This window comes from Phoca vitulina, unplaced genomic scaffold (assembly GCF_004348235.1).
Source record: "Phoca vitulina isolate PV1807 unplaced genomic scaffold, GSC_HSeal_1.0 scaffold3, whole genome shotgun sequence".
Classification (NCBI taxonomy): Eukaryota; Metazoa; Chordata; class Mammalia; order Carnivora; family Phocidae; genus Phoca; species Phoca vitulina.
Window position 1 is genome coordinate 76,991,316 of NW_022589706.1, and position 13,091 is coordinate 77,004,406.

The following is a 13,091-nucleotide window of genomic DNA, read 5'->3' on the forward strand; positions in this document are numbered from 1 at the left end:
TTTCTTTCTTTCTTTCTTTCTTTCTTTCTTTCTTTCTTTCTTTCTTTTGAGAGAGAGAGAGAGCACGCATGCAAGCTGGGGGGAAGGCAGAGGGAGAGGGAGAGAAAGAATCCCAATCCCAATCTCCATGCTCAGTGCAGAGCCCAACGTATGCTCAATCTCATGACCCTGAGGTCATGACCTGAGCCCAAATCAAGAGTTAGATGCTTAACTGACTGAGCCACCCAGGTGCCCCCAGAATGCCATCTTAAGGTGAAGATGTAATGATATAAATGAAGTGTCCCTTCCAGCTAGACATGGTGAATTTGTTTCACTTCAGCACTACTCTTGGCATTCTTGGTACCAATAACAGGCTGAATTGAATTTTTACAATTACCTTGTTTCATATGTTTCACTGGGATATGTCTCCTATTTCACTTGAAAATTCAAGAATAAGGATGACTACAGGAAATAATTAGGACAGATATAATGATAATCATGAATACAAAAAGAAAAAGTATCAAGTGTGTGCAGTTCTGGAGTTTCTGAAGCCCTTGAACCTTTTCTTTTATAGCTATCCTGACTTCATGTTTGGTAGAAGGAAGATATGTAACAAATTTGAGCTTTGGCCCAAGCATTCAGCCCAAATCTATTTGGCTTCAATTTCAGCCTTGATCTTTGGAAAACTGAAGGGCTAAATGGCTATCCATTTCTGGTATTCCTGAGCTAGTGTGTGAACAGCGATCTTGTGATCATGCCCATGATCATTGTATCTAATCAATGTTACTATATCTATAGCAAAAACAGAATACAATTGATTTTAGATTTATTGTTAATGTATGAATATTCACTCTCAAATATGGACAAGCATTCTACATATAACTTATAATAAAATTCTTATGTGCTAAATATGTTGAAATTCTGAAGTATAAATGCATCCTTATTATTGCAAAAGCAAAATGTTGCACTAACTAATGAGGATTGTGATTTCTGTTAATTTTATGTGCAAAACAATGATTAAGGACTTATTCTAGTTAATAAAAGAAATATATTGAATTTAACATGAACAATAAGAGAATACTATAGCCACATATATTTAGGGATATTATATAATTTTGTCTCAACAGATGTTTATAAAAGATTAAATCATTAAAATGTCATAATTGTACTCTGTAAAATTTTTAGTAAACTCTCATCCATAACATTTTCCAAAATAATCTTTTGGAACTGTGTTTAATTCCATTTAGGACATCAGGGTTTCAAAAAAATGTCTAATTTATAAACATTTTATATCTTGTGAGTATAAACTAAAAGCAAAATGCCAACTTTATCATTTCAAAATTCCATGAAAAGGAAAAACCAAAGAATCTTGTACAAAGATATCCCAGGTAAGTCATTTTCAATTCAAACTCAATAAGGCATATAAAGACAGTGAAAAAAAAGAGACAGATATGGGGAAAAATATGGTACCCAAACCTATTTTCCCACAAATATTATGAGAAAACTTACAAGACTGCCTTTTAAAAAGTCCCTTCTTTTCAATTTTATCTTAGTTTCCAGAGACGATGTGCATTGTAAACATGACCATAACTGGCACCTTATATGGAAGAGGTGGCCAAAAACACTGGGCTCCTCTACTGACCTCAGTTGAAACTGAACACCTATTTAGTATCGGAAAGGCGAAAGATCAGTGCTGATAAATTAATTCAGCTAATTAAAAAATGTTTGACTATTAAATGCTTTGAAAATCAAGCTGAGTAATAATTATGTTTTAAGAATGAAATTTCAGGTTTATTTTTCTATCTTAGAAGTTCATCTCATGATGATGACATTCAGTGTCTGCCAAGTGTTGATGTTAACTCTGGCCCTTGGCCTTTGAACAGAACGGGCAGTGCACTTGATCCGTAGCTAGGAAGCGATCAGGTCTCATCTGTCTAACTGGGTAAACCTCTGAAAGCAAACCCCACTCCAAGCAAAGCTCTCAGTCACCTCTGTCACTGTTGCTACGTCACTACAAGAAGAGTTCCCACCTCAGTGGCACATTTTCCACTTTTCTGATGATGGAATTTCTGCCATTGTCAAGAGAAAGAAAATTTACGTGCTTTAGATAGACATAAGCACTATTAACTCAAGTATCTTTTGACCTTTAAACAAGAACATCTGGTTGGAAAGCCTTAAAAGAAAAATAAAGCTGTTTCCTTTCCAAGCTGGGCAGGTAAGATGCATTCTCGGTATCAGAAATGACAATTCTGCCTGAATTCCTTCACTGAACCCTCCATCTCTTCCTTTCATGATCACTTAACATAATGGTTAGGGTCTGTGTTATTTGGACATTGTTATTCACCACAGGTCACTGTGGTCAGGGCTAGGAATCATCTCACTGAGAAAGCATAAGTCCCAAGGATTAATGTAAAAATTGCAAAACTTCAACGCTTTGAGTCAACATGCAATATCAGCACCTACCTTCTCTTTATTGGTTCTTTTGGGGTGATGTTTTTGATTACCAAAGTAACATGCTTTTACCAAATGAGTGCAATTTTATGCTGAGAACTCAGCTGGCAACTCACAGAGAGAATGACAGAGAGAGAGAGAGAGAGAGAGAGAGAGAAGCAGCAAATACTTATACTTTGTAAAAGTGCGAGCATGCCTCTCTGCTTAAACCCTGAAAACATAGGGTTGAAACAATTTTTAAAAATAAAATAAAGGGCAGACAGTCTCCCTTCTGCTGTCCTGCCCACTGCTCTCTTGCAGTGTATTCAATAAACTTCCATCTCTTAAAATAAAATAAAATATAAAAGAAGAGAAAAGAAAAGAAAACAAAAGAAAAGAAGAGAAGAGAAAAGAAAAAAAAAATACAGAGCAGGAGTTGGCTGGAGGCTCTATAGTCCCTGGCTTTTTTGACTGCGTCATTTGGGATTTCCCTTGATTGGCGATATAGGTCATACCACATTCTGGGAACAAAATCCCCTGTGCTGCCCTCTTTGTGTAAAGCTTTCTCCCAGTTTGGTACAGAAATTCTAGGAGAATTGGTTTGGCTTCATCTTAGAATTGCACATTTCAGAAATAGTGGACTATATTCATCAGACCCTTTTTCTTTGAGGATCACCACCCCAGTTAAGTCTCATGAACCAGCCCTCATTGGTCCTCTTGAACTTTTACTTGAACTTGGTCTTAGAATGAAAATCAAATGAGGAGTAAGTGGAGAGGCGAGGAAGAGAGCAGGAGGAATTTCAGTTATCTCCTCGTTAGGATATACGATTTTCAGGTCTTCCAGTGACCTTAGCATTCTAACCAGAGTTTCTGCCCATAAGCAACAAACAAGTAATTCTCTATTTCTCTCTCCATTGATTATAGAACCTGAACGATATGCCTCATTTTATGTGTGCTGCAGGAGGGACAATGCCGGACGCATTAGCTTGATAACCTCTTGGGTTTTTAATTAAATGACCCCAATGGCTCATTTTACTTTTCATGGATGGTAAGAATACCTAGAACCATAAAACATGATGCAGTTGCCACTCAGTCCAGTAAACAATAATGATGACATTGCTACCGAATCTTACAAATTTAATCTATTATCAGCCCAATATAACTAACAAGATCAGTGTGTTATTAATACAGTTTCACCTTGTTAACGGTGCTGCTTAAGTGGACAATTGGTATATTTAGAAACATATTTTTATGACTAAGGAAATGGTAATTTTTTTATTCTCTAAAAATAAACTTCGTGTTTGTAACATTCACAATAGGATTATTCTCAAACAGGAAATGATCCAAAGGGATATCATCAAAGAAGCCCACTGTGATCTCAGGGTTCTGTATTCAACCCAAAATAACATATAAGTTTCAAAATAGTGAAATAGCACAGACCTTCATAACAATAGATATAAGATCTCAAATTATTTTTCAGTGATTAAATTAAATAGATGCTACTAATTATATCTGTTAAAGTTAGAGTAAATTTCATTAAGAGTTAATCCTACCTGTAGACATTGCAGCTGTCGATTCCATAACAGGATTTGACACTGTGGTTGGTTTCGAATCAGATGTTTTTGTTGGAGAAATTGTTGCTGATGATAATACATGAGTGGTTATACTGTTAACATCTGCAAAAAGCAAACTGTGTTAAAGTAGCTGCATTAAAGTTTACATTTATTTTGCCAAATAACAGACTAGTATATTTAAGCAAAGTAAACTGTATGTATACTCTTGCTATGCCAGTAAGTAAGGCATGGATTTGAAATTAATTTTCTAATTGTAATAAATTCAGCCTTCAGTTCAGTATTCATTCACTAACTCCAGCTGCTTCTCACCAATGGCATGGATTTTCAAGATAGCTGTCAGAAGCAGTCTATAGCTCTGAAACAAAATGCTATCTGACAAAACTAGTGAGAAATACATGTACAAATTTGAAATTTAACAATATTTTTAAGCCAACTTAATGAACATTGTCAGATGAAATAATTAAATGGACGTTCTCTGGGCAGTGGATGTTTTACTAAATATTTTCATAGCACATTGAAATTATTAATTAGTAAAATGTCAGTATTAGTATATCTCTTCCTGATATAAAGCATTTCTCCCTACTTTCTCTCTCTATTATATATTCCAAAGGAAGACAATAAATTTTATTTTTTTGTTTTTTTAAGAAAGACAATAAATTTTAAAGAAATTCAACATTGCAACATGCCTAAATTTTTGGCAATGGAACCATCATAAATCTGCATTTTCAAATGATTTATTTCTCTAAATTGTAACAGTCAAAGGCACCAAAATGAAGGTGATACATTGTTATGTATATTACATGTTTACTTTTAATAATACTTCTTTGGCAATAGAAAGTCAATATTTAATAATAATTCTTAAAATTCCCATTGAAATATTATTATTTTTTCAAAGTGAAGTATGTAGGACTTAATTCTCAGTGATTTATGGAAATATTTGTTTTACATAATATTACTGAATTTATTAGCATTTATAGAATCCTTTTAATCCTGCATTTGTTGGTCTTGTCTCTATACACTCACTGTTGTATTGAAGATCGGAAAATAACAAACAAACGTGTACAAAGGACTTAGACAAAGTATTCATGTCCATGGAAGGCATTGTTTTCGCGTTGTTACTTTGTCTGTATAGAGTATATATAGTATAGCACATTAGTTAAGGGGATGGACTTTGAGTGAAAAAGACATGTTATCCCAGTCAAACTGGATATGTCATTACAGTAAATACATATCATTAGTACGACTTTTCAAATTTAAATTTTATCCAAAATTTTCCTCTTTGAATCTGGAAAAACCAATAATCTTGCATGTGAGCGAAAAGCAATATTTCAGATGTCAGGGGATAGAGCGTACTTCCTGTTTCATTTTATAGACTTGAGGTGCTTGGAAGTGTTAGCACTTAGCACTGACTTTGTTTATAGACAGTACACGGAAATCACTTGATGTATTCAGCACATATAGATGTTTCACCACATTCAGGAATGACAGAAGTGCCTTTTCACAGGCTTTACAGAAATCAAGTCAAAAGCTTTTTTCACCTCTGGATACACTTCACACCCTTGTTCTCACCACCCCCCTCCCCACTCCCCCTGCAGGGAGAAGGAACACAGCAAGCATGCATGATGTTATCTTTTCTGTATTAGTCATTTTGTTATCCTTATCTTTGTTTGCATCCTAGAGTCTATGATGTAACACTGATTTCTAAGTTTAAAATGATGTTGAAGAAAGTAAGTCAAAGAAGCACATACCACTTTAACTGGAAAATTCACCTATAAATAACTTAAATGATCCCTATCTGTCGACTTGCTAAATAGTAACAACCTCAATTTCTGGGTATAATCAACATCTCCGGAGACTTTTTTTTTTTTTTTCCTCCCTTCCTCCCTTCCTTTTTTCCTTTTTCTCTCTTCCACAAATACTTACTGGGTAACTGATGTGAAAGGCATGATTAGATCTAATGAAAGACTCTGTATTGTACTACATGGTATCACCTGTGAGTAGCTCTCAGTCTGGTAAGGAACATGATGCCTATACACAATAAACGACGAAGGATATTCTCTATGGGGTGTGTAGATCAGTGTTTTTCAAACTGCAGGTTATGATACAAATAAAGAGGAATTAAGATCTAGTTAGTAGATTGCAGTTAGAACTTTTGCCAAATGAAAGAGAAAAGAAACATTAGAAGGATATTGCAAATAATGAGGGTAAGTATTGTTTCATGAAGTTCACGTGCATGTGTATGTGTGTATGTGTATAAAACATGCATCAGTGCAAAATATGTTTTCTATTGTGATTCCAGTTAAAAATTTGAAAGCTACTGGACAAAGCTACTGGACACTCATTGGGCAAGAGTTTACAAGATAAAGGATGACCACCTGATGGCATGAGCAAGGGCTCCTTTATGAGAGAGTTGACATAGGAGCTAGAGTTTGAAGAGTAAGTAGCATGTCCACAAGGCTAAAGGAAGGAGCACGGTCAAAGGTCTGGAGGAGAAGTGAGAGGTAATTGAAAGAATCACAAACAGTTGTGTTTGGCTGGATTGCTCCATGCTATGAAAGGACATAGTGGGCCTTGTCTGGCACGATACTGGAGGCTAGATCATAAAGGACTTTGAACACCGAACGTGGGACTTGGGACTCTATTAACAAGTCAGTGAGGAGCCCTGGAAAGTGACCAAATAGAAATTCTACTGTAGGAAAAACAATGGGGAAACGGGTGGGGCGGGACAATGAGAGGACACCAGCTGAACTGAACGGCAAGTCCCCATTTTTATGTTTACCAATGTCTCTGACCTATTGAAGTCATCATGTGAGATCAGTGAGTTCACATCCATAAAATGACTTGCGGCCAACTACAAGTGGGCACATTTTTAATTTTTTTTTTATTTTTTAAAGATTTTATTTATTTATTTGAGAGAAAGAGAATGAGTAAGGGGGAGGAGGAGAGGGAGAGAGAGAAGCAAACTCCTCACCTAGCAGGGAGCCCAATGCAGGGCTTGATCGCAGGACCCTAAGATTATAACACGAGCCCAAGGCAGACGCTTAATCGACTGAGCCACCCAGGTGAAGTAGGCACACTTTTAACTGCTGTGTGGTAAGATTGAGATGTACTGGAAAGCTTTTCCTCACCAGATTGCAACACGTTTGGCCACTGATTTCCCTGAGTAAAATCTTAAGCCAGTAGCACTCATTAACGTCTCCATTATTCGTTCTTCAGATTGTCCAACAGAGAGAATTCCCTCCTTCGGCAAGGACTGACAAACCACCCCTGAAAATATTGAGTGTCACTGTGTGCCAGGCTCCATGTAAGCACTTCCTGTGGATTAGCTCCTTTAATCCTAAAAAGACGCCATGATGCCAATACTCATATGATCACCGTTGTACAGATGAGGACACTGGGGCTCAAAAAAGATAAGCAAATTGCCCACATCATGCAGTGGGAAGTAACACAGTTGGAATTTTAATCCAGGCCCCTTTGAATCCAGAGAAGATACTCTTCACCACCACAGATCTTGCTGTGGGAAGCTGGTTCCATGCAAAGCCACATACTCTCGCTCTGCCTGCTCTCTGTCTTTGACTAGTGACTGACTAGATGCACAGATGTTCTGCCCTCACATACCTAGGATGAGGAAACAGACAAAATACCTCACTGGGTTTTTTTCTTAAAAAAATACTATCATTTTGTCATATATATATTACATACATACACATATAAAATGTGTCCATCCATAAACATCCGTAAAAGGTTCAGACTTAAAGCTTTGAAAGCAATTTCCAATCTACTACAGCTATTTATAAAAATAGAGATTTACTCAGTTGGAAAACTCTGCAAATAGAAACATTTTCTTACAATACGGTGGGAAAGAATTATTCTAACTACCACTGTTGAAGGTTTTATTGACTGTGATGCAAGTAACCACCAGTTATGTTTTTACAGCATTTTCTATAAATTTCTTTTAGGTCTGATTTGATCTCATAATAAACTATTGAGGAAAATGGCTTATTCTGAAGTATTTTCTCTTCACAAGACATATGAGGTAGCATTTCACTTTTCTTTATCTCCAAAGTAATTAAAGATAAATTTAACAAGGAGACCTGTGTTTCATATCTTTGCTTATGACCAACCAGATAGTGCTCTTCTCAGGATGTTGTAAGAAAAACAGATGGCATTTTGTCCTGATTCCACCCTATACCCATACACCAGCTGAAAGAGCACAAGAGATACTATGACACTCAGTTTCCTAGGCTTCAAAAGGATGAAGCAGGATTGGGATTTTAAAAAAATAACTATTTTAATTACAGAAATCATGAGAACTTTGAAAATTCAGCTTATGGCTGAAAAACCAACTATCATATTTTCTCCTCTTTTCAAATGATTAGGTTGTCTACTCCAATCTTCTTAGACATGCTTTATAATTACATTTCTAAGTAACTTACAAGTGGTCTCTAAACGTTAGAGTTTCATCCATCCTCATAATGAGAAGCTATCTCTCCAATTATCTTTTCCCCTACCAAGTCTACGTTTAAGGCCCACTGGAAAACCACTACTAGAGAAGATAGATCTTGGTTTCTCTAGATCAATACAAATACTGAATGGCAGTAACTTAGAATTATAAAACTTGAGACCTCAAAAGAACTTTAAAAAATATCCCACTGTAATAGAATCCCTACATTTTATAGCTTAGAAAATGTATGAGTTTAAGGTAGTTTCAAAAGATCATAACCCAATTACTAAAAAAGGGGCTTTAATTCCTAAATGAGCACTCTATATTATGTAATACAGAAAAATCTTTTTTTTTTTTTTCCCAATTCTATTTGAGCATGTGGAATACACTTCTGACAGAGACAATGAAGTTTCCCTTTGAACTACAGGAATAAATATTTACTTTGTGAGTTTTAACCATAAACAAAATTTCAGAAGATAGTTTTAAGCTCTTTAAGGAAATAAAAGAGTGATTTCTTTAGAAATATATAGAGCATATACAAAATGCTAATTACTAAATGGTCTTACAACCCTCAAAGTACCATTATTAGGTAATAACTTCAAAACCTAGATCAACTAATCTATGGAATTAAAGGCAAAGTAGGTAATTTTATATTTCAATAGCTTATAATGTATTATTCTCACTAATTCATGTTGTCTTTATACAAAGCCACCTCCTATACATTCCCACTTCCTCAAGCTTTTAAAAACTTTATATAGATTTTATATTGAAATAAAATAACTGTCAATTGTTCCGTTACCATTTGAGGATGCTTATCCCCTATGCGTCACAGTTTATAATGAACATAGATCCACTTCTTAAACTTGCATGTGATGGTAATGTATAAATTGGGGTGTTACAAATGGCGAGAGGGCTTTTTCTTCATAGCAGTTTGTCAGCAATTGCTAGTATTACAGTCTTGTTCAACTGATACCCTATTATCTTCTTTGTTAATAAATAATCTTCAGTGAAGTTTAAGTTGAAAATTTCAATTTTTCCTCACTCATCAAAAATATACATATTAAAATGTATTGAAAAAATATAAAAATATAATAAACTAAAAATTGATATAAAAGTAAAATATATTTGTATATGAATACAATGAAACAGACAAACACAGAAATAAATACTATACCACTTGCTATATTCCCATCAAAACAGCACCTTCACAAAAGACAAGACACCAACTCTTTCTGATTATCAGTAACACGATCTTACACTAACAGTGATCCTTTTCCTTTAACATAACAAAATTCACTTTGGTTTATTGCCAACCAAATTAAATACGGTTAATTTTTTATCAATTAAAAAAATAACAATTATTATGTGATGATGTGTCTTTGATTTCTTCTATTTGCACTGACCCCAAAATTTCATAATATCCTATTTTAAATGTATAAGTAGCTCACTAACCAATGAACTATTTACCTCAATAAACATTTATTAAGCATCTATTTCTTTTTTTTTAAGATTTTATTTATTTATTTATTTGAGAGAGTGCACACACAAGCAGGGGGGAGCAGCACGCTGAGCAGAGAGGGAGAAGCAGACTTCCCGCTGAGCAGGGAGACTGACAGGGGGTTTGATCCCAGGACCCTCGGATCATGACCTGAGTTGAAGGCAGACGCTTAACTGACTGAGCCACCCAAGCACCCAAGCATCGGTTTCATTAGGAACTAAGCAAAAATAGAAAACCATATTTTCCCCAGAGGAACTTAAAGTTTATTTTGATACTCAAGCTATGCATATGTGAAACAACCATAAGATTATGCTCAGGGGCCATATAAAAATGGTGCTCATTAATACTGTGCCTAGCTGGTTCTATACAATGTTAAGTGAAGTCAAAGTAAGGTGATGTGTCACGAATAATCAGAATTACTTCTCGGGGGAAGAGATTTCAAGAGGAATCAGATAACACATCAAGGAAAAAAGTTTCATGGGAGAAAAGAAAGAAAGGATATTCAAATAGAAGAAGAAAGTCAACAGTGCCAAGTAAAACGGAGGCCATATAACATGAGGCCTGAAAGGGGCATTGATGATACTAGACACAAGCAGAATCTTTTGGGAGAGGAAAATAGGAAAATCCCATTTTCAATGAAAACATTGAGCTAGTGGCAACTCTTGAAAAAAGGATTTTAAATCGGAAGTACGTTTTCAATTAAGACTCACAAAATACTGTAGCAAGCACACAAGTTTTGAAAATGCTTACATTTCCTAGCTGGAATGAATTTGGGAGATAAGGAAGAAGAAAATCTCATCTCTCACAGTGAGGAAAATATTCAGATAAGAGGGAGAAAGCTGTGCCTGAAAGAGGAATCTCCTCAGGTTGCCAGCCATCTGTGAGGTGGGGAGGGAGCGCCAAGCCTGGCAGGCTCCGAGTGGGGGGGACAGGTGTCTCAGCCACCTGGCCCCTCTGGGGAGAACAGGAAGGCAGGATCACATTGGTGAGTTTCTAAAACAGAAAACAACAATATCTGCAAAATGGACCTGAGAATTCAAGGTTTTTGGCTCACAAGTGGATGGAAGTATACAAGGAAATTTCCTCCACTCGCCCAGATATCAGGCTTGAAATGACGGTGCAGTGCAGTCATTTTCCTTCACAGAAATAACTGTGACTTTATTTTAAAATTATATTCAATAATAAGGAGATATTTGAGATTCTGGACTCTATTATAAGTGGACTTGGGTTTTAGGAGTTTCAACTTCTCGAGGCATAAAAAGACAACGGTTGTATTTAATATTTATAGGGGTGAGAGTAGGAAGGAAAAGGAACAACCTGGCCATACTCTCAGATTTTTAGACCATTGTCCCACCATCCCTCCCCCCGGGCTGTACCCTCAGGCCAGAGAGGAACTGTGATTTGGCAGCTCAAAAAAACATCTTCCAAGGAAACAAGATGCTTAGGCTTCACACATTCTTGTAGGCACCAACAGACTTCACAAGCAAGTCTCTTGGGCTCATCTCATGACTTCAGGAAGGACATGAATTTGGGGGCCCCTCTCGGTCCTGGGAGGAACAGCACCACCCTGTCCCTTCTCTGGGCTCCACGGAGGAGCAGTGATTATAAAGGAGAGCACAGTCCTAGTCTCTCTCTAATGGCACCTCCAGCTTTCCTCTGGACTTGAGATCTTGGTCTTAACTCCAGGCTCTCCTGAGGGGTTTCTTCAGAAGGGAAGGTCTCACTAGACCCTGTTGACCAGCAGATCACGTTCGTTTAGAATTGTAACTTATACCCATGAAATGACATGACAGGAGATGGAAGCAAGACCAGACCTGGCATTTCTGACATTAACTAACTGTGCAATGTGGCGTGAGTCACTCTACTACCTCTCTGGGTCTCAGTTTCCTCTCTATAAAAAGTGTCCGTTGAACAACTTCACTTCAACAATAAAATTGTATTACCTCTAAGATGAAGTTACAATGTAAATATCCATTATGGCAAATCATAAAGTATAAGTTGCATTTCTATATACCAGGTGGAAACTTGTACTTTAGCAGTCATACACAATGGCTTTATGGAGTCATTAATTTGCTACCAGGGAGAAATCTGAGCCCAAAAGGGAATTCTGTATTTCAAGGGACAATGACTACATTCATTTGCAGTCTGATAATGTTACCTGGACTAAATGCATTGCCCTTTAGGGTGTTGGTCTACCCAGAACTAGAGGGAAATGTGAAAGACAAACTTTGAAATAGGCATTGCGAACACTTTGTTTCGGAATTTTGTTTGCAACATAGAAGAGCAAGTGTAAGAAGAAAAATTTTGTGTAGGTGAATTAATTCTTACATGAATGGAGCCCATAGCAAATAATGTAGTCAACTCCCTCTCACCAATGTGTGTGTGTGTGTGTGTGTGTGTGTGTGCACGTGTTCATGTCTATATGCAATTAGTGACAAACGTGTTTCTAAAAATAGTCTACAGTATTGCATTTGAAGCCAGAAAATGACATTTGGCTAACTTTGAGATATCTTATTAATCATTTCATCTACTTTTATTTTTGTCTTCTCTAAATGTAAAGAGAAACTCTCTGGCTGATTTAAAATGCTCTTTAGTCAGCTGAAGAGACTGTACTTTTAGTTATAAAGGGGTATAATAAAATGATAAAAGAACTATTTCTCTTTTCTGAAAAGTCAATCTTTTCTTGCCCTGAAGAGAGTTGCTTAAAGGGACAAAAAAACTTTAAAATATTTTTTTAAAGATTTTAATTATTTATTTCAGAGAGAGAGAAAGAAAGAAAGAGCACAAGCATGAGCTGGGGGGGAGGGGCAGAGGGAGAAGCAGACTCCCCGCTGAGCAGGGAGCCTGATGGGACACTCATCCCAGGACCCTGGGATCATGACCTGAGCCGAAGGCAGATGCCTAACTGACTGAACCACGCAGCCATCCGAGGACAGAAGAACTTTAAATGATAGATATCCCAAGGACACAAACTCATATAACAATTACTTTCAATTACGTCAGTCGATTTTAACAATTTTGTGAAACAGTTGAACAGACACAACTGTTATTTACACTTTATAGATGAAGAAACTGAGGTCCTGGTAAGTGATTGTGACTTGTCAAGATGCAGAGTTAGAAGGTGTTAGAACCTTCTTTAAACTCAGATGTTCTAATCCCTGTTTCA

General features: G+C 36.4%; 1 protein-coding gene across 1 annotated transcript in view; it reads right to left on the reverse strand.

Moving 5' to 3' along the window:
* The window catches only part of EMCN (endomucin), a 95,864-nt gene that overhangs the window by 50,485 nt on the left and 32,288 nt on the right, over positions 1-13,091 (reverse strand). Inside the window, exon 2 of the mRNA XM_032400895.1 lies at positions 3,963-4,085. Within this exon, the coding sequence (XP_032256786.1) occupies positions 3,963-4,085 (123 nt within the window). The remainder of the gene's footprint in view (positions 1-3,962; positions 4,086-13,091) is intronic.